Raw genomic sequence first — 22,796 nt, forward strand, 5'->3', positions numbered from 1 at the left:
AATTATGCAAAATACTAAAGACTTCCATTCTTATTGCTCAAAAATATATAAGCACTTTTAAGAGCTTTATTGTCATAATCTAACATTATTTTTTAGGTTTGGAATAATTTAAAAATAAAAAAAAAAAACAAATAATTGTAACATAAACAAGAATTTGTAACATGTTCAAAAAAAGATTTTTAGAAAATGATAATGTTAGCTTATGCTCCAATTATATCAGTTGGAGAAGAAGTAATGCAAAAAAATATTTCATCCCAACCGATACTTTTCACGAGTCATATTTAACAACTATTTATTCTTCATCAGAAATGAGATCTGAATCCTCGCCATCTTTTTCAAAAAAAGCGTTGTTATTTCGGGATCGAAGGAAACGATGTCGATCCATTTTTAATTTTTTAGAAACCCAAACCTTAACATCAAGAATGGGATCGTTCTCGTTATTAAATGGGAACACCTTATGTACTTGTAACTCACGACACATGCCTGTAATAGAATAAATTATTTTGTTTGCAATCCGACAGACTTTTGTAAACTTAATCCATGAAAAATTGTGAATACTTACTTAAGATGAGTTGATAATGTTGGTCTGTTAGTACAGTACCATCTTTACAATGTCGTCCCGATACAAACAATTTAGCTCTATCTTCTTTTTCTAGCCATATAGCCTCAATTATGCCATTGCATCGTTTACGCATGTCAGTAGCTCTTCCTGCTTTAGTGTAACGACTGATATCCACCCAAATTCCACAAACTTTAATCTAATTGAAAATATAAAAAAAAATGTATCTTGATTAGCTGAAAAAAAATTATTTCTCGTATAGACCTAGAGATGATATAATAATAATGAAAATAATTATAGGACTTACTGTCTATTTTCTGTACCACACAAGCAATGGCTTCATTACTATCTTCTGCAAAGACTCGAAGTGTTCGACCAGCACCAAAATTAGCATCATGGAGTAAATCTAATGTCGCACTTATATTGTATTCATTATTTTCATCCTTCAAATAAATATCTTTTATTGGAAAGACTCTTCTCATACCGAAAGGCAATTTAACGAGTGCATATAATTCATCATTCGATGAAGAATCCATTATTTAATCCTAGTAATGATTTCAAACATATTATTGTGTATTAGGTTCAACCAACATGTTATGAAAGGTTTTTTTTGCAGAAAATACTACATTTTCGATAAAAATATTATTTTATATATTGTTCTGACTTCGAGTCGGCCGAATGAGCAAACTGAAAACTAGTGGACTGTATGAATTGAGAGCAGAATAAGAACAAAAGGTTGGATGCTAGAAGGTTCCAAAAAATAGTTTATTAACACTGAATTGCTTGGGTTTATAGTTTTTATTCAACAATAACACTTAACATACTCAATAGAACTTTATAATCACTACATATAGTTGAGTTGACTGTACCATAATTGTTTGTACACTTATGAGTTGTCTAATGGTTATTTTGTCACCAAATAACATAGTCTCAAAAAACAGTGAATAGCAACATTCACAGTATACACCAGAGTTATTCGGGGGTGCGATGTATAGGTGAATGTCCGTGAGGCACTATGGCGTCGACGCCAGTTCAGCTTCGCGCCCAAAGACACTACAACTGAATATACTGGACCACTGGCACTGATGAGAGTAATTTGATGATTCACGTATCTTCGTGAGAGTTGTCTGAGTCTATTTGACCGTACTTGTAACTACAAAAGGTGAGCTGACTGAAAAATCTGCGATTCGACTGCGAAAAGTTATACAGAGATGACCGCGTGATTTGCCTGGAGCTAACTGACGCCACAAGTGCTCGACCGCGTGCTTGTTGGCGTCACTAGGGCCGTAGAGTTGCCTTCTGGGCCATGAGGGAAATACTTCCCGATGATTGGTCCAGTGAGTTGACTGACGCGCCGGTGGACAAGTCCGGCATTAACAATTTTTGAATATTTCTGACTAACTGACTTGGGCCCCTCCAAGTCAGAACATATATATATTTTTAAAACTTACCTTTGAAAGTAATGTTTATCCAATTTTTAATAGTACGTGATTTCTTTGTAATAAAAAGATTATCACTAGAAATTTATCAACATTTTTGCACGTATTCGGCCATATGCATTTCCATGCAGAGAGAAGTCTTCTCTCTGTTTCGATGTGCTCTGTGGATAATACATTAAACAGTCAGCGATGTAAACCGTGATGTTACCAACAGTCATACAAAAATACGATGTGCCATTACCTTTTTTATTTAATTCTAACTGTTAGCCTACAAGTTTATTTATAACCAAATTTAATGGTATAGCATTAACTTTAACCTAAAAATAACATTTTAAGGGTTTATTCAAGGTTAGTAAGCCTCAAAATCGCTATGATAGGTTAATAAACTAATGCGTTCATTATAAGTTGATATGACGTTCAATTGACCAAATATCAACTCTCAAGCAACCGTTCATGAATGGTTAACTCATAGTTAATAAATCGCACATTCTAACAGTTGATTTATAGTTGATTTATAGTTATTTTAAGGTAAAGTTACCCTGAAATGACTCAAAGTAAACGCTAAGTATACTATTGACCTAATTGCAACTGTCATTGAACAGTTGACATGAATCCATCAGGGTATGCTCCTCTACCATCTTTGAATCATGAATCTAGTAGAATCATTGATAAGTGGGTGCGAATTAGTGCTAAAAATATTATTACCTTGAACGGACATTTGCAATCGAAGGGTTTATTGGTTGATGAAAAACTACAAATTCAATCGATAATTGCAGCACTCGCAACATTACATAAAAGTTTATAATTCATTCAATCGTTGGAGGAACTTTTCAATCAACAGAACAATTGATTCGATGGAAAGATTTATAAAATATTTTCAAAAATCGAATTCGCACTGGTGTTGTCATTAACTTGCAACATTTAAATTTACGAGACTTTTTATTGGACGCTGAAAAGCTAATTACCGAAAAGTTGACAGATATAGTAACAAGTAAAGGAAATTTGAAAGTGAACTTTGTCCTTGCTTGTAAATTTAGTAATCAAACAAATGATAAAACAGTTACAGAAATTAAGTACTTTGATGTTAAAAATGAAGCAATTTTGCCGTTAACAGACATAAAAAAACATTCCCTGGAAAATGTTGTTGACAAACTACTAACAAAAGTCGAGAATTTTCAAGAATGAGATTCTGGTTGGTCAATTGAAGAAATTGAATATCTGCAACTCAATATCAATCGTTATCAACCTTTATCAGCTGGGCAATCTACATTTGTACCTCTACCAAAATTTATACAACAACAAAAAGCAGTATTAAATATTTAAAAAAATGATGAATGCTGTTCCTTTTTGGCAGTTACTGCAGCACTTCATCCAGCTGATATAAATTCTATAAGAACAAGTTCATATTTATATTATAAAAGTGTGCTAAAAGATGAAGGTATTAACTGTCATATCATTCTACATGATGTCCTAAAATTCGAAGATCTTAATAATCTAGCAATAAATGTGTACGGTTTGGATGGCGATTGTAAAATTATTCCATTATATTTAAGTAAACATTATAAAGTAGATGAACCATGTATTCTTCTGTTAATGGTTCAGAGTCGAGTTGAAATAGATGATAAAGAAAACATTAACTCAATTTTTCATTTTTGTCTTATAAAGGATCTTTCAAGATTAGTTGGAAATCAAATTTCTAAGCATAACGGTCGAGTAATTTTATGTGATCGATGTCTCAACCATTTTCAGGTTAAAACTTCATTTAAAAAACATCAAAAAGACTGTCTCAATATAAACAATACGCGAATTTCACTTCCTGAAAAAGATGTTAAAATAAAATTAACAAATTTTCATTTTAAAGATCCTGTGCCATTTGCTGTCTATGCTGATCTTGAGAGTATTCTTGAACCTGATAATAAAGGTAATCAAAAGCATATTCCATGTAATGTAGCCTATTATATGCACTGTACGTATGACAACTCAAAACGTAGTACCAATGAAACAATTAACATCCCAACGATAAAACGATTTACGTAATGCAAAAATCTGTCACATCTGTAATAAACTATTTTTACATAATAAAACGAAAGTACATGATCACTGGCACTTCACAGGTAATTATCGAGGCGCTGCTCATGTTAATTGTGATTTAAATTATCATAATTCATGCATAATTCCAGTCATTTTTCATAACCTCTCAGGACATAACGCATATTTTTTTATTAAATCATTGACTACATCTTTTAAACGTTATATAAAATTATTACCTGTCAATAAAGAAAAATACATAGCATTTACAAAAACAGTTGGTCAGAAAATTTCCTGCGAAAAAAGAAATAGTTGTTAAATTACGATTTATTGATTCTTTCCGATTCATAAGCAATAGTATTGAGAAACTTGCATCATTTTTAGATAATAACGCAAAATCAATTACCTAAAGTTTCTATTCCGAGCCAGATAAATTTCAATTAGTAACTCGTAAAGGTGTTTTCCCATATGAATATATTGACAGTTGGGAAAAACTTGACGAACGACAACTACCTGACAAATCCAAATTCTATTCGAAACTCAACGATTCGGACATTTTCGATGACGATTACTAACATGCACGCCACGTTTGGGATCAATTTCAACTAAACACCCTCGGTGAATATTCAGATCTATATTCAAAAACAGACGTTCTTCTGTCAGCAGACATTTTCCAAAATTTTAGACAAAGTTGTCTTTGCACTTATGAGCTTGATTTGTTACATTACTACACTGCACCTGGATTAACTTTTGATGCTATGTTGAAATATACAGAAATTGAACTCGAACTCTTGGACAATGTAGAAATGCTCAATTTCATAGAAAAAGGTATTAGAGGAGGAGTAGCACAGTGTTCAAATAGATATGCGAAATCAAATAACCCGTATATGTGTAATGATTATAACCCCAATGACAATGTTTCATATCTCATGTATTTCGATGTAAATAATTTGTATGGCGCAGCAATGAGTGAGTATCTACCGACTGGATCATTTGAATGGGTGGAAGATAACATCAACATTTCTAATATCTATGAAATAATTAAAAATATCTCCAAGGATTCTTCAATTGGTTACATTTTTGAAGTTGATTTAGAGTACCCACAAATCTTACACGAGCATCATAAAGACTTGCCATTGTGTCCTGAACACCACAAACCTCCAAACAGCAATAGTAGCAAACTTATGACGACATTATTACCTAAACTTGAATATGTGATTCACTACAGTAATTTAAAACAATGTCTCGATTTAGGAATAATTGTAACTAAAATCCATAGAATCCTTAAATTTAATCAATCACCATGGATGAAGAAGTATGTTGATCTACATACAGATTTACGAAAGAAATCAGAAAAAGATTTTGAAAAGAATTTCTATAAATTAATAAATAATGCAGTTTACGGAAGAACAATGAAAAACGTTCGGAAGTATAAAGATGTAAAGTTATTTACACAGTGGGAAGGTCGGTATGGTGCAAAAAATCTCATTGCCTCTCCAAAATTCCATAATAGTATAATTTTTGACAATGACATGGTAATAATAGAAATGGAGCGAAAAAATATATATTTCAATAAGCCGATATACGTAGGATTTGTGATTTTAGATCTTTCAAAAATGTTTATTTATGATCTCCATTATAATTTTATTAAAAGACAATTTACAGGATTCGGTGTGGAGCACTCGTTGAGTTAAGACGTGTTTACCTCAGCTTCGGAAATTTTTCACTACCTATAAATACATACAAACTAGTCTGAAGTGCCATGGAGGGAAATGATCAGGTATCAAGTAATTCTAATCCTACTGCATACGAAAATCAAGTGCCTAAAGATAAAACAGTACCAAGCAATCCTACTGGTCAAGAAAAGTTTACAGCTGCGACGTACAGTGCTGTGACAAAAGTAACAAGTCCCAGCAGCTCTAATTCAGTACCACGTCCAGACAATTTTCCTAAAAGGAATCAAGGACTTATTCTAGACTGTGAAGATGGACTTTCGTTATCAGAGTATACCTGTGCGGTAGGAGATATTGTCCTCCCGAAAAATGTACTCTACTCATCCAGAATCTTAAACAACCGCGTGTGTCTGTTTCTAACAAGTAAGACATTAGTTGATGAAATTACAAACAAATATAAAAGTTTGAAAACAGGACAACATCATGTCACCATACGTCCACTAGAAGCAAAGCTACACAGAATCACACTCTCTAATGCCTGCCCAACAATCCCGCACGCAGTTATAGAAGATGCAATTGACAATCTTGGCATTAGGCGTGGCTCTCTAGTTACCTTTCTTAGAGCGGGAATCGCAGCTAATGGATACAACCACGTCATCAGCTTCCGCAGACAAGTATTTATTAAGCCAGAGGATTGCAGTAAACTGCCTGAAATCTTAAAAATCAATTTCGACGATTTCTATTACTTCATTTATCCCAGTTCCGACTTAAGTTTCCAACTTAAAAATTAAAGAATAAAAATTGATCTGCAAGTTAATTATAGTTTAACTGAAAATGTAGAGTTAATTTCATTCGTTAGAAACTATATTTAAACGCGCGGGGCAATTCTTGAGAGCATCAACTTGCTCCTTGGGGTCCCCGATGACGCCGATCACTGGCTTTAAACGACTCCATTCTCTAACAGCAGACTCCTCGCGCTCCAGCAAAGACAGCGAAGAAACTCGCGACGATGATGGAGGGGAATCAAATTCAATCACTAATAAAAACCTCATAAAGAAGGGGAGGACGAAAAAAAAGAAAAATCCAGTAATTGCAGACATTATTATGAAATTAGCTCCAACCAGAAAAGTGTTTATAGAAAATATAGGAAAGTTCTCCCTCACATTTGAACGCACCTGCCAACTTATATTAGAGACACACCGACAACAGAAGGTCGCTGATATTGTCGCGAGACACCCAGCAGACACGGCAGCTATAATAAACATGTTCGAAGAAATTCTACGACACACAAGTGACAAATACATTCAGAATAAGATTACGAGAATAAATAACAAGCTCCAAAGTATACTCGTTGAAGGCAGCACCACAGACGACACCAGCAGCAGCGAAGACTTCAAATACCCCTACAATGGATAGTTGCAGCGTTACATCATAACTCAAAATGTTATACTGGAACACTAGAAGCCTGAAGAAACGACGCAACGAGCTCAGAGTAGTTATAAATGACTTTGATATTTTTGTATGTGTAGAATCTTGAATGAATCCTGACGATTTTTTTTGTGTACCGGGTTCTCTGCCGTTGCGCCTGGATCAAACTCACTCGAGAGGTAGGGAAATATTTTTTCTGATAAGAGAAAGTTTGAAATTTAAAGAAATAGATGATCTGATAAGTCCAGACCAAACGGTAGAAATCTGCGGGATTAAATTAACGAATACGAATCCTTCTATAAATATAATAGTTGTGTATCGAGCCCTAGGTTCGTCGCTTGCTCAAGATCAATGGAATGAGATCACTCGAAATGTTGATGTTTTCAATAACTGCATTCTCTTCGGCGATTTTAACGCTCACAACACGGTATGGAACTGTCAATTAACTGACAACAACAGAGAGCGACTGAAAAATAGTATTGAGGATTGCAACTTGTTCATTAATAAACAATTAAATCGTAAAAATTCCTTGTCAAATAAAAAATTGAATAACCCTGTCTCGTGGTGGAACGAGGAGTGTCAAAACTGCAACAATAAAATCTATAACATTCGATGATTACAAACAATGCTCACTTAATCATGAAAAATTATGTAAAACGGAATATCATATAGTCAGCGAGAAACATGAAGTACATACAATCAGTAGGAAAAAATTAGCATTAAGTTGGGAAGATAATAAAAGAGTTCTTTTAGCACAATCAACTGATATACTACCTCGGGGTTACGATTCATATTGAATAGTGTTGATAAATTATTGTAAATATAAGATTTATGTAAAACTTATGAGAAAAAAAAATTTATTTGATAAAGAAAATATTACAAGTTATTTACATTAGTTTGTATTTTTGAATTCGTCTCTTACAAATAATATGACAAAATAATTGTCATCCTTAATGGTCTTATTTTTTTTCTTTTTAATTTCTTTCAATATTCGTTTATTAATTTTATCAGGATGTTTAATTGTTTTTTTTTTCCTTATTAATTTTTTGTTGTTCTTCATGAGTTAAAGGTATCCATTCAATATAAGCAGCTTTATCTCTTGTATAACGTGGTAATTTTTGAGCATCACTATACATTTTGTCAGCCATTGCTTCTAGCTCTTCAGCTAAAGACATTTTGGCAGTCATTGTTTCTAACTCATTTGTTAGAGACATTATAAATCTTTTATGTTAATCCAGCTATTGTGCATTTATTCAAATCCTAATCACTTGACGAAAGCTTGATTACCACGCTTTTTCAGAACTTTTCCACCAAATAAATATCAGGACATCCAACCTTAGTCAATTGTTCTTGATAAAAACCTCCTTCAATCGGTTGATCTTGATAATCGACAAGCTTGTAGGTTACTAGATAAGTGTTCAATACTTGGCTTACATTAAAGATTTCAGTTGTCTAATTAGGAATGTATCCCTTCTTAAAGCCATGTTTATATTTACTTATGCGCACTTTGTCACCAACCTTAAATTTCGTCTTTTTTATTTTTTGTTGAACTTCAAGTTTATAATTGTAGATAGCATGACGTAATTGTTTCTCATTGGCTGAAGTAACATCAATCGGTTTCATTTTGATGGTTCTATGTTTACTATTGTTATATGATGTCATCAATTTTAGTAAGATGTCTATCCACTGGTAATTACCTCGCAACGTAAATTGTTTCCACATTTTACTTTTTAATGTGCGATTAAATCGTTTACAAATAGATGCCTTAAGATTACTAAATGTGGAATACATTTTAATATTATATCGTTTCATGAGTGCTTCAAAAGTTCTATTGTAGAATTCCTTTCCTCTATCAACATGCAAAAATTTTAGCACTCTTTTTTGTGATAGAATAGATTTCATTGCATGAGCGACATCTTTACCATTTTTAGATTTTGTGGGCACAGCCCAAGCGTATTTTGAAAAAACATCAATAACAGTCAATAAATACTGATGACCTTTATTATAAGTTTTATATGCTGTCATGTCAACTAGATCAGCCCGCCAAGTTTCATCAAGACCACATATATCAACATGTCGTCGTTGATAATTTCTCCTCACCGGTCTATGTAGCTCTTCAGTTATTATTTCTTTCTCCTCGATCATGATGCTGCTGAGCAAGATATTTTCGAATATTTTCTTCCAATTGTTTAATAGTTTCAGCTTGTTTACGATTTGCCTTTTTCAATAAACGTGATCGATCTGACTCATGTAGTTCAATTGTTTCATTCAATTCTTCTTTCAGACGTTTACGATGTTCTTGTAATAATCCAATATGCTGCTCTACTTGAACATCAATGATTTTGATTCTTTCTCTATTTTCTTCAATAATTTTCCTTAAATTTGCTACAGTTTCGCGTAACAGACGTAATTCTATTTCTGTAGAAATCTTCAAAATTTTCGTCTTTCTTTAAATTGCTCCTGATGATGTTGCATTATTTAAATCTACTGGTTCAGCAAGATTACACAATCTCTTATGATCTATGTCAAACTGTTGATCCGCAGTTAATTTGAATCCTTCACCAGGAGGCCCACAAATAGCACTTTTCACACTACCTTCTGCTAACTGTCGTCCAAAAACGTCAACAGTCATTTTTTAACCTCTCACTTTAATAGTTCTTCAAAGAATGAGTAGCTGTGTAGAATACATCAGATTAATAAATGATTTCAGCTTCACGTAATTCCTCTAAAATTGATAAAATTTCGTTAGTATGACTGAAATTTCTAGCAGTTTGAGATGCAATAAGTAAACGAAGTCGGTCTACAAGTTCATTAGAATCATCCCAATAAATATAATCGATAGGATGATTTTGTTTATGTTTAATCATAAACCGTGGTAAACTATCCCCACTTTTTGGTGTATATTTACTGATTAGGTCGGTAAATTTTTTTAAATTCTAATCTACTCTAATACTTTTGTCGGGAAGATAATGCTTCGGATAGGCGTTTGTCATACTGATAATTCTGCCATACATGTTTTTATCTTCTTTTGTTATTTTTGATTGATCAGGGGAATTCATAAATAATAATTCTAATGAACCAGAAGTAGTATTGTATTTTTTATCACCAATATAAATAAAATTATTACCGAACCTGACTTCAGAATCACCCATCATCAGTCGATTACCTTTTAACTTTCTTATGCCATACTTTGTATCTAAGTCTTTGGACAAGAGCTTAGAATTAGACATCTTCAAATACCTTCCCGTGTGGAAATATTTTTTCTGATATATTCTGAAAAATTCGGGAAAAAAAAGGTTCTGAAATATTCAATATTTGTTCTGAAGAACTCAAAAAAGTACTCTGAAACGTAGTCGTAATTGGAACATACTTTTTTAGAAAGATTCAGAGTTAATCAGAAAGAAAAATTTAGAAATATGGAGTTTTCAGAGTAATTCTGAATAAATAAGCGATAATCAGGAAAATAAAAAATAAAATTTTTGAGATTTTTGAAATCAATATGAGATAGTTGCATTCATCAAAGAAACATATTCATTGTAACGTATCTTATGAACATATTACAATAGAGTTACAATAGGAATTAAAAATAAAACCAAAATCTCATATACTTCATAAATAAATTAAATTAATGATTTTCGATAATTCAAATAGCCAAAATGTCCTAGATTCCAACGTTTTCATCATAGTCCTGTCATCACGAAGAATTTACATTTTTTAATGTTTTCATCATAATGACAAAACTATGTTGAAAGAATAGGCATCTTGGACATTTTGCCCATTGAGTTACTTAAATTCATCAATTTAATTCATGCATTAGTATTAATTATTTTCATCAGAACACTTTTCGTTGTTCCTACCCTTACTTTTTTTTTATTGTAAAAAAAAAACTAAATAGTCAATACCCAAAGTATGAATGTTTTTAAGGACCTTATGTCTTTTACATTATGAAAAAAAAAGAGAATAGTTAAAAAAAGTTTCGGTCAAACTGTTTTGTGTATTTCAATTCTTTTTAACTTCCCAGTGGGAAGTTATAGTAATGGGTCCGATTTTTGACATATCTTCACGTTTTAAGGTCCCCAAAGTCGAATACGATAGTTTTCCAGTGGACGTCTGTGTGTGTATGTAGATACGTATGTGCGTATGTACGTTCGGAATTATTTTTCGCCTCGATTTTCTCGAGAACAAAAAATGATATCGACGTGAAATCAACTGCATTCGACACGTAATTGCGCAACTGAGAACTGATTTAGTTTTCAACAAAATCGGTCCAATTATTTTTTTCGCAGAACCAAAAAACTAGCAAAAATGGAAAATGACCTGAATTTCTCAATTTATAAATTATACAATTCTTTAGACAAAATTTAAAAATCTTTTGAAAAAAATGAATATTAACTGATGACAATACTTGAATGAAAATATGATGACAATATTTCATCATTGTCAATAATAAGGCAATGTGTCCAAAACAATTGAACACTGTTACTAACAAGTGATTATTGATCATCGTAATATTTAAATAATAAGTTTTAAATTGTTATAAACAATAAAAATAGGGACCCTTTCTATGTATATGGGTACTTTTAACGCATAATTTTTTCTTTCACCGAAAAAAAAATATACCAACCGTATCAGATAAATGAAAACATACTTTTTTTTGTGTATAACAATAAAATTTGTTGTAAATAATGTAAAAAAGGATCTATAAGGTATATTCGAATTTTTCTAACGCACAATTTTTTCTTTTACTGAAATGAAGTAACTTACCTTATCAAATGAATAAAAAAACACTTATTTCGTTTATAACAATTCCATTTGTTATAAAGAATGGAAACGGGTTCTATTCAAATTGTTTTTTCATTTTTTCCACTGGGAAGTTGGTCGTGTGGACCTTTCAGGTCGCACCCAGACCACTGCAGAGCACTGATATTTTCAACTTATTCCGAAAAGTATTTCACATTTCTGATTTTTTCTGGAATGTAAGAATTTAAAGTCCATATTTTATATTGATTGTTTCTGAAATATTTTGAAATGTTAAAATTTAAATTCTATATTTAATTTTTATTTACTCTGAAACTCTTTGAAAATCTCAAAAATTTTATTTTTTATTTTCCTGATTATCGCTTATTTATTCAGAATTACTCTGAAAACTCCATATTTCTAAATTTTTCCTTCTGATTAACTCTGAATCTTTCTAAAAAAGTATGTTCCAATTACGACTACGTTTCAGAGTACTTTTTTGAGTTCTTCAGAACAAATATTGAATATTTCAGAACCTTTTTTTTCCCGAATTTTTCAGAATATATCAGAAAAAATATTTCCACACGGGAAGGTATTTGAAGATGTCTAATTCTAAGCTCTTGTCCAAAGACTTAGATACAAAGTATGGCATAAGAAAGTTAAAAGGTAATCGACTGATGATGGGTGATTCTGAAGTCAGGTTCGGTAATAATTTTATTTATATTGGTGATAAAAAATACAATACTACTTCTGGTTCATTAGAATTATTATTTATGAATTCCCCTGATCAATCAAAAATAACAAAAGAAGATAAAAACATGTATGGCAGAATTATCAGTATGACAAACGCCTATCCGAAGCATTATCTTCCCGACAAAAGTATTAGAGTAGATTAGAATTTAAAAAAATTTACCGACCTAATCAGTAAATATACACCTACAGCTATGTCTTTAATGGGAGTACTTCGATTGGTAATTGTTGCTGTTCTATAAGATTCATCATCAGTTATTTCTCAATCAGGTGTGAGGTTTTCTTGCTTACTTTCAACTTCTTCTTTAAGTTTTTCTTTCTTCATTTTTATTTCTGGAGGTTCCTCATTAATAAGTGTTTCATCAGCTAATTGTTTAAGAGGAGTCACCATAGGTTTAAATATTTCACTCAAGGTTTGTTGAGTCATTTCTCTTCTAAGTTTAATGAACTTATGCTTTTGATGTATTGCATCACTAGCTTCCGCTGTTTGATGCAATATTTCTTTTTCTTGTTTCAGCTTCGTAGTTTTCACGTTGACACTTTGACAATCACCTAAATAATGTACAGTTTAATGTACTCACGGTGAATTTATACTTATGAAGCAATCAAATCCTCTTTTATATCGCCTATTATTAGGTCACTGTCTCTATCAATTACCAAGAAGCCATATTTATCATTATTCCAGCACATTGAACATGTATCTCGAAAATGAGAATAAGTCATGTCAGTATTTACATGATCATCGTAAATGTTTTTTATATTCATGTCATCTTGTCTGAAAAGTACAAGAAAGATTGTATTGTCACGTACCAAATGTTTTTGGATTCGTGCATAAGTTTGACAAAGATAGAAGCAGTCAATATCTCTATGTCGTCCCATACGAAAATAGATTCGCATATTATCTTGTTTTTCGCATGCTACGTCATCGAAAATCATAATTGAGTTGGGTTTTACTACATCCGGTTTTACCACTTCCTCATGCTCATTAAAAGCATAAAATTTAATACCTTCAATTAGTTCAATAATTTTTTTCAAAAACTGATATTTAGGTTGGTTGAATTATTTTGAATACAAATAAATATTTTCAAATCGTGGGTCATTTTGATGTACAATAAGTGCTGAAAGAGTATTTGTCTTTCCACAATTTGATGGGCCCCAAGTAACACCACGGACACTATTTGGTCAAAGTTGTCCATGACGTTTGATATTTGTGTCTCGTGATAGGTCAAAATTAATTACAGGTAACTTAATGTCTTGTTGATTGAACTCCATCTTAATGTAAAATGACTTTCTAGCTATAAATTTACATCTTTTATAGGTTTCGAGTTAGTCGTTCTTCAGCAATGATAGTGCAAAGACGTATCAAAAAACGAGGTGCTGGTATTGTTAACACATTTATAAACAAATTGCCATTTGAACTTCATATACCAGGATATCATTATTGTGGTCCGGGAACTAAATTATAGGAGAGATTAGCACGTGGAGATCCAGGAATCAATCCATTGGACGCTGCTTGTAAAGAACACGATATTACATATTCGCAAAATCGAGATAACATTGAAGCTGGAAACGCAGCTGATAAAATACTTGCTGAAAAATCTATGAAACGTATTTTCGCGAGAGACGCAGATATTGCTAAACGAATTGCTGCTTTAGGAATTTCCAACGTCACGAAAGTGAAATCAAAATTGGGAATGGGTTTGAAAGAGAAAAACAAAAAGGACAAGGAAGTTAAACATTCGCGAAAAGTTGTTAATTCAGCAAAGCTTATGTTAAATTCTAGTTCAGATCCTCTCAAATCTGCATTAGCTGCTGCACAAAAGACTGTTCGCGATGCTGGTGGAGAGAAAAAAATCAAAGTTCCACGTATTATACCAATGCCGCAAAAAGTGAGAGGTATTTTACCTCTCATACCTCTATATACAGGTTTAAGTATAGTTGGGGCTGTAGCAGGTGGCGCTGCTGGCAATGCAAAAGCAATTAATAATGCTAGAGACGCCGAACATCAATTAGAAGAAGCTAAACGACATAACAAGAAAATGGAAGCAATAGCTTTGGTTAAAGGTTTACGTCTAAAACCGCACAAGAGAGGATTAGAATTGTATTTAAAACTTTTAAATTTACCTCATCGTGCACTGATTGATTTTGAACTTCAAAAATATGCAAAAATCATGAAAATACCCTTTTTTCATGGTGTTTTTATGCGAAATGATCTTCTAAAATCTACACCGTGGAAAAATAAATCAGAAATTATTAATCTCGACGATAAAACTGGACCTGGAACACATTGGGTGACATATAAAAAACTTGGTAATGAAGTTATATATTATGACAGTTTTGGCAATTTGCAGCCACCACATGAGCTTATGAAATATCTTAATGTTGATAAAATACTATACAATCATGAAAAACATCAAGATTACACTACAGATAATTGCGGACACTTGTGTTTAAAATTTTCACGTAGAAAAGTATAAAAGTAATATGCACTTTCCAATAAGCATCAGTCATGGATGATTCACTCACGTTAACATTGTCTGGACAAACGTCCATTCTAGAAGCGTTTGACCTAGGACTTGTGGAATTGTTAACCTTCAATTCCATTCCAAATATTGGTAACAGCAACAATAAATTTTATTATACATTCAATGATGACGATAAAAGTATTAAAATACTCACAGGAAGCTATGAAATTGAAGACATTGAAAATTATTTAAAGAAAGCTGATACTCAATTATCAATTTCTATTAAGCCCAATCATAATGAACTAATGAAGTTTACAGTGAAAATGCAACAATTAATTTCTAACCCCATGATTCTATTGGTAGTTTGTTGGGCTTTAGTCCACGAGTTATTTTTCCAAAATTGACTCACACATCAGATTTACCAGTATCTATCTTGAAAATTAATGCATTAAGGATCGAATGTAATATTACGACAGGAGCATACATGAATGATCAGTTGGTACATACGATTCATGAATTTTTTCCATCAGTTCCACCAGGATATAAGATCATTGAAGTTCCATCGAACGTCATTTATCTTCCAATCACCGTACAAGCAATACATAATTTACAACTGCGCATTGTTGATCAAGACGGTCAATTGGTAAATGTACGTGGTGAAACTGTAACAATACGTTTACATTTCAAATCAGTCACGTAATGGGGATTGTTTATAAACCAATAGTAGAGGGAAGCTATTAAACTAACATATCATGCCTGAATCCCATCAGTCATCGAAGAAAACTCAAACGATTAACTTATTAAAATCGTTTAGTCCTACAAAGTCTGGGACTAAAAATACGCAAGGGCGCAACGAAATTAAAGTGAAAGTGTGCTGTCTTGCATGTCTTTTACCATAAAAGAAGAAAAATTAGTCATAAGCAAAGGTGTCATATTCGATGAGTCTATTGCACACATTGAGGTGCATGCTCATCAACCATATGCATCTACAACATATTACGGGGAAATTTACAATATCTAACGGGAATGCAGTAGCAGCAACATCAAGATTTGTTAATATGGCCGTATGCTATTTATTTAAAGAAATACAATATGAATTGAATGATGTTGAGATTGATCGAAATAAAAATGTTGGTCTTACAAGTCTTATGAAGGGATATCTATCTCTTCATCCAGGTCAAAAAAATTATTCAAATAATGCAGGTTGGGTAACTGATAATGAAAGATTATTTTATGATAATGGATACTTCGATGTTTCGATACCGTTACATATGCTATTGGGATTTGCTGAAGATTATCATCGCATAATTGTCAATGCCAAACATGAATTAATACTTACTCGTTCAAATACCGATCTTGATGCAATTGTACAAGCTGCAGCGGAACCTGAAGAGACGATCACGCTTATAAAAATTGAATGGATAATTCCTTATGTTACTGTTGCAGACATAAAAAAAGTAGAATTGTAAAGTTACATTGCAAAAGACCCACCAATTTCAGTGAGTTTCAGATCATGGGAATTAGATAAATATCTAATGCTGCCGAACACAACCAAACACGCATGGGTCGTAAAAACATCAACTCAACTGGAAAAGCCACGCTATGTTATATTAGGATTTCAAACTGCACGCAAAAATGATGCTACGAAAGATGCAAGTCATTTCGAACATTGTGATTTAAGGGATGTAAAACTTTTTCTCAATTCACAATGCTATCCATATGGTAACATGAATCTTGACATAAGTCACAATCAATTTGCCTTATTATATGATATGTATAAAGATTTTTACACAACATATTATGATAAAGGAACAGAACCTCTGCTCACGAAAAGAAAATTTATTGATATAGCACCACTTGTAGTAATCGATTGTTCTAAACAAAATGAATCCTTAAAATCAGGACCAGTTGATGTTCGACTAGAGTTCGAATTATCAAAAGCTTTTCCTGCTAACACATCAGCCTGTTGTTTGATCTTACATGATCGAATAATAGAATATAAACCCTCAAATGCGCAAATAAGAAAACTAACATAATTTATTGGAAAAATTTATGTATTATATTATTATGATTTATTAATCCAATGTAATTTTTTTTTCGCTATAAATAAATTGTATAATTGTTTTCATTAATTTCCTGAAAAATCAGTAGAACAAATTAAGAAGAATGATAGCCAATCGAGATCGGTATTATCGCTGAAGATAATTTACCGCTAATCGAAGTCGGTATTATCACTGAAGACCATTTATCGCCAATCAGGATCGGTAGAAATCGCTGCCGATAATTTATCGCTGTCGATAAGTCGATAACTTACCGCCAGAAATTGCCGCGGTCGGTAATTAGTGCGGATCAGAACCCACTTTTCACCTCGGCCGGTATTGCAGGTGGATCCAGAACTCTCCTTATATATCTACTTCCAAACACCAATATAAATAAGCACTTTTTTGCAAAAACTCGCAGACTGAAGTTTGAACTTGAACGGTGAAGCTCTGCTCTACAGTCTAAAAAGTTCTAGCATTGACTAAACACTTGAGTTGTAGTTGAATTAACGTTTGAATAAATCAACGATCCAACAGTTCATTCATGGAGTAATATATAATGTTCAGCCAAACATTTTTTTTTTGTAACGAAGAAATTGTTTCTACTATTCTATTATATTTGGAGCATGCGCTTAGAAACTCATTCGTTGAGGGCGGAGTTTAGATAATTCTTTGGACTTATATCAGTTAAGAGCAGTAAAAAAAATGTTATACTTTGGGATAAACAATACAGAAAAAACCATATAGAATGACAGTTAAAAGTAAGTAAAAAACATGGTTATAAGTATGGAGTATATCTGTAGAATACCGAATCTTATAATTACTACGTCTTAGTCCTAAACTGGAGAAAAACGAACTCTCCCCTCGTTGCTATAAACAATCTAATCGTCAAGCAATCGTCATCAACTAACAAACTGTCGTTAGTAAATCTATCTATAAATGGACACACATATTTTTCGATATATTTTATATCTTATTAATATATAATATATATCAAATATTAGATCTCTGCCATTATTAGACATATTTTAACTTAAAATTATATTTTTAACATTTATGCAATTTTTGGAGTTCATGACAATTACAGGTTGTTATAAACAAATTAAATATGCGAGAGTAGATATAAAATCAATTGTTTATTGAAAAATATTTTTTTATTTAGCTGATATTTATTTTGTTTTTACAAATATTTTTTTGCAGTTAAATACGCGAGATCTATTTTTATTATTTAACCAATATTCAACCGTTATATACGTCGGATATATAAAAAATATTCTAGTTATTTAACCAGTTGTTAACTAGTTTTTAACTCATATTTGACTTGTTTTATTCAGTTAAATACCTAATATTTAACCGAGATTTAACCGTGATTTAACTGTGAATATCCAGTTAAATATGCGAGTTATTTAACTGCTTTTTAACCGTTTTTTAACCGAGAAAAAATGGTTGAATTTCGGTTCGATTATTTAACTGGTTTTTTTCAGTTTATAGAAACCGTGAGGGAACGAACATTTGCATACTTTAGCGAAGATTTTTGTATGACCAAATGAAAATTGGCGTGATGAAAGTATCTTAGTGTCATAGGATTAGCTCTTATAAGACACTTAGTGTACGACAAATATTGTATGTAAACAGAAAGTTTAAATTGTTTGCGATACATTTGCTACAATAGAGGTTTGTTTCTGCTATTTTTTATCATTTTTATTTTCAATGAAGATACAAGAATGATAAAAAAAGAATATATGAAAATAATGATCACTTAGAATTGAGTCGATAAAGTATAGTATTGACTGAATATAAAATACTTGTAAAAAAGTATATTAATGATTTTAATAGAAATATGAACAAGGTCATAATGGAAATTTCTTCTGCTGAATCAAGTAAAGAATAGCTTATAAATTTAAATGGTAATGAAGTTAATCAGAAATAATTAAAAATAATATCAATTTAGAAATTTTAATCTGTTTAAAGAAATGCAAGCTATTTAAAGAATAAAATAATAGCACCATTCAGAGACAAGCACGGTAATAACAAAAACTATTGCAGATAATGAAATTGATGATAAATTAGTGTTTTGAGTACTGGACAATCAATGTGCGGTTTTGTTAAATCTTTAGTGGAGAAAACGAATATTGAATCAAAATAAAGATGAAGAAACAGGTAAAAGAAAAGCAAAGGAGAAATGTGGTAGTGATATTGATATGTTATCCTGATTTTGGAAATTTTCGTAGTTTATTAAATTGATAACGCTAATCACATAGAAAAATAGAAACTATATATTTTATAATAGGTCTTGATCTCGGTAAAACCTAACTATCGTAAATGAAATAATTAGGTACATCCACAAGTTTATAAAATGGAAGTTAAAATTAATTAAATATGAATATAATACATTATACAATCAATTTTGTTCTCAATAAAACTTTGTTATTGTAATGAGCTACAAGTATATAAAATGATATCTATCAAATAATTTTTTAATAGTATGTAGAACTTTCAGTGGTATTTTTCATAGTAAATCTTACAATTTGTAAACCCTAATAATTGTAAAATGATTAATTAGGTAAAATTGTAAGTGTATGGAGCACTTTTTGAAGGTTTCAATATTCTACATGCATGCACTTCTAAAAGACCAGAATGAAGAAAATGCTTTTTATAATAAATCTTACGCTATGAATCCTTATTATTTTTCGCTAAATAATGTAATAAACGTGTGAGTGTATAAAAATGATATTCAACGCTCTGAAGAAGCATTTTACTACGTTTTTTTACGGAAAAAATATTGTAAAATAAACAAAAAGTCACATGAATTGAAAAAACAAATTTTCGTATCTATTTACCGATAAATATTTTTATGTCGGTTAATTATCATTCGTTTCTTTTTATTTGTTTTATGATAACAGATGGTACACTTGGCGTCATTAATGCCTGGTCCATCAAAAACTTTGATACCATCCGAGCAATTATCGATGGAGTAGTTTTTTTTTCAAATAGAGATTCAACATCTAAATTAATTTAGAAAGTTCATGATTAAATACTCTTTAAGATAGTCCCTACAACGATAGAATATCCCGACTAAAAAATTTTTAAACCTTGACTGAAGAAGTAAGTTTAAATTATTATTATTATTTAAATTAAGGTTCAAAAATGTCTTAGTGGGGATATTCTATTGTTGTAGGGACTATCTAAAAGAGTATTTAATCATGAACCTTATCAATTGATTCAGATGTGGAATCTCTATTTGAAAAAAAACTACTCCATCGATAATTGCTCGGATGGTATCAAAGTTTTTGATGGACCAGGCGTTAATGACGCCGAGTGTACTAGTAGTAGCACCATCTCCGATGGTAAAGAATCTACATTATTGGCAGGAGCGTCTTCAATAGCATCTTAAGGCTGGGCTGAAGTCAGAAAGTTTCCCGGAGTTGACTTTACGCCCTCGTGTTGTGCAGCAAAAGGCCGAAGCTTGACATCAATTGAAATTGAGTAGGTAACAATGAAATCGTTCGAAAAATGATAATTTTCAGGGATGCACTACAAAAAGGGAGCCTTAGGGCACCAAGAAATTTACAAATTTCAGAATAATCTGTTCCGAGCAAGACAGAGCACAAAATATATCTATCTATCTCCGTCTTATTTTTCAGAGAAGACTGCGAGTTCGAACAGTTGACGAGTAAGCACATTCCCCACCCTCTGTTACTAAGCCTGAAGCTTACGATATCTAAACGTAAACAAAGCAAATAAAAATATGCTAGCTCTATAGTCAGAAGGTTCGACAGTTATTTTACCGAACGGTGTTCGATTCCAATTGCGGCAAAAATTTTTTTTCTTTTAAATTGCATGTAATTGCAATTTTATCATTCCAAAAATGAGTTTTAAATTTCAATTTTTATGTAAAATTATTTTTCAATTAATCGATGAAAAATGAGAAAATATTTGAACAGAGCCATAAACTCTTTTTTTGTACAAATACTTTGATAATAGCCTTTTTTAACAACTTATTAACAATAAAAAATAGTTTAAACAATCCGCGGCGAGTTCCGACACTTCGCCGGCAAGCTCTACCCCCACTCTCTGTACCCAAGTCTGCAGCTTATAGTTTTCAAGCATCATCTAGAGTAGCGGTAGATACTCGGCGCCAAGTACACATTCACCTTTTCCCTCTCTCTCTCTTTCTCACTAGCGCGCTCTTTCCCCCATGAGCGCCGAGGCTACCGAGTACTCTATACACGAAAAATTTTGTGTGACGTCATCAACGCATCTTTATATGCAAATATCTTTATAATTGCTACATATTATGATTTCATATTTAATAGGTAGTTATCTTATATCATGAGCTTCCAATTAAACGTTAAACGAGAATTTTTTATTAATTATTAACGGAGTTATAAATAAGCCACGCCCCTAACAGCGATATTTCTGCTATTCAAGATTTTTTCGCTCGCTGTTTCACTCTACTTAATCGAGCGCTCTATCATGTGTTCTCTCTTCCTGAATGTGTCTTTTGTCACTTTCTTTCACATTGGGCTCCCTACAGTGCCCTCTTTCTTGCGTTACGTATTGTTATCACTCTCTTTCACGTTAACCTCGTAATATTTCCTTCTCTCTTGCCTAACCAAGAGACATCTATGTTCTGAATAATGAAAAATGTTTCCCGCGTGTTGTATATCGATTTAAATAAACTTTTTTAGGAATTATTGGTAAAGAAAAGTTTTAAATGATCAATGAAAAATAAGTGTTTGTCGAATAAGAACAACAAAAGAATATGATTAAAAAAAGTAAAAAGTGTTTCCCGCGTGTTGCATATCGATTTTAATAGATTTCATTTGGAATCATGGATAAAATGATGTTCTAGATGATTGAAAGAAAAAACAATTATAATAAATATCTAAAATTGTTATAAATTTTGTGGTTGGCTTCAAATAATGTCTTATTGCAATATCATATTTTTCACTATTTTCATAAGACATTATTTCATTGAACTTTTTTCTATTTCAGAAAAATAAAAAACTGGCTTGGCAAAGTCATAAAAGAGCAGAAAATACACCTATGTAGCATAGGAACTACCTAAAATTGTTATAAATTTTGTGGTTGGCTTTAAATAATGTCTTATTGAAATATCATATTTTTCACTATTTTTATGAGACATTATTTCATTGAACTTTTTTCTATTTCAGAAAAATAAAAAACTGGCTTGGCAAAGTAATAAAAGAGCAGAAAATACACCTATGTAGCATAGGAACTACCTAAAATTGTTATAAAGTTTTAAATTTTCGAAATAAATAAAAATAAAAATTAAATAATTTTTAACGTTGTTGTCTTGAGACAGCGCGCTCGGAGAGCGCGCGTTGTTTCTAGTAACCTTATTGAAAAAAAAAATTAATTTGGAAGAAGAAAATTTTTTTGGAAGTTTGGTGACTGTCTCCAAAATTCCACTTTGATCGCACGAAATGTTACCAAACTTCCACTTGCACGTATATATACTACTATATGAATTTCTGGTGTCTATCTGTCTGTTCGGGGTAATCTCCAAAACGGTTAATTCGATTGCGACCAAATTTAACAGATATGTAGAGGGGGTTGTTCGGAAAGTTATATGCTACTTTTTGTTAATGTGAATTGTTTATAACAATTAAATTTGTTATAAACAATTGAAAACAGGATTTATTCAATATATT

General features: G+C 31.8%; 1 protein-coding gene across 3 annotated transcripts; it reads right to left on the bottom strand.

Annotated features, from left to right (window-relative positions):
- Nucleotides 1–212: 212 nt before the first annotated feature.
- On the bottom strand, nt 213–1,097 carry LOC118064224 (uncharacterized). Of its 3 annotated transcripts, none has more exons than XR_004690038.1 (3): nt 867–1,097; nt 563–758; nt 213–483 (listed from the first exon to the last, which is right to left on the bottom strand). XR_004690038.1 is itself a non-coding variant. In XM_035078689.1 (2 exons), the coding sequence occupies exons 1-2, from the start codon at nt 693–695 to the stop codon at nt 293–295; spliced, it is 324 nt and encodes a 107-aa protein (XP_034934580.1). In that variant the 5' UTR covers nt 696–799; the 3' UTR covers nt 213–292. The 3 variants fall into 3 exon arrangements, 1 of the variants encoding a protein (XP_034934580.1); XR_004690037.1 differs by having other exon boundaries at nt 563–795; XM_035078689.1 differs by lacking the exon at nt 867–1,097 and having other exon boundaries at nt 563–799.
- Nucleotides 1,098–22,796: the final 21,699 nt, after the last annotated feature.

Source organism: Chelonus insularis, unplaced genomic scaffold, assembly GCF_013357705.1.
Source record: "Chelonus insularis isolate UGA/USDA-ARS -01 unplaced genomic scaffold, ASM1335770v1 contig_16_pilon, whole genome shotgun sequence".
In the NCBI taxonomy this organism is placed as follows: domain Eukaryota; kingdom Metazoa; phylum Arthropoda; class Insecta; order Hymenoptera; family Braconidae; genus Chelonus; species Chelonus insularis.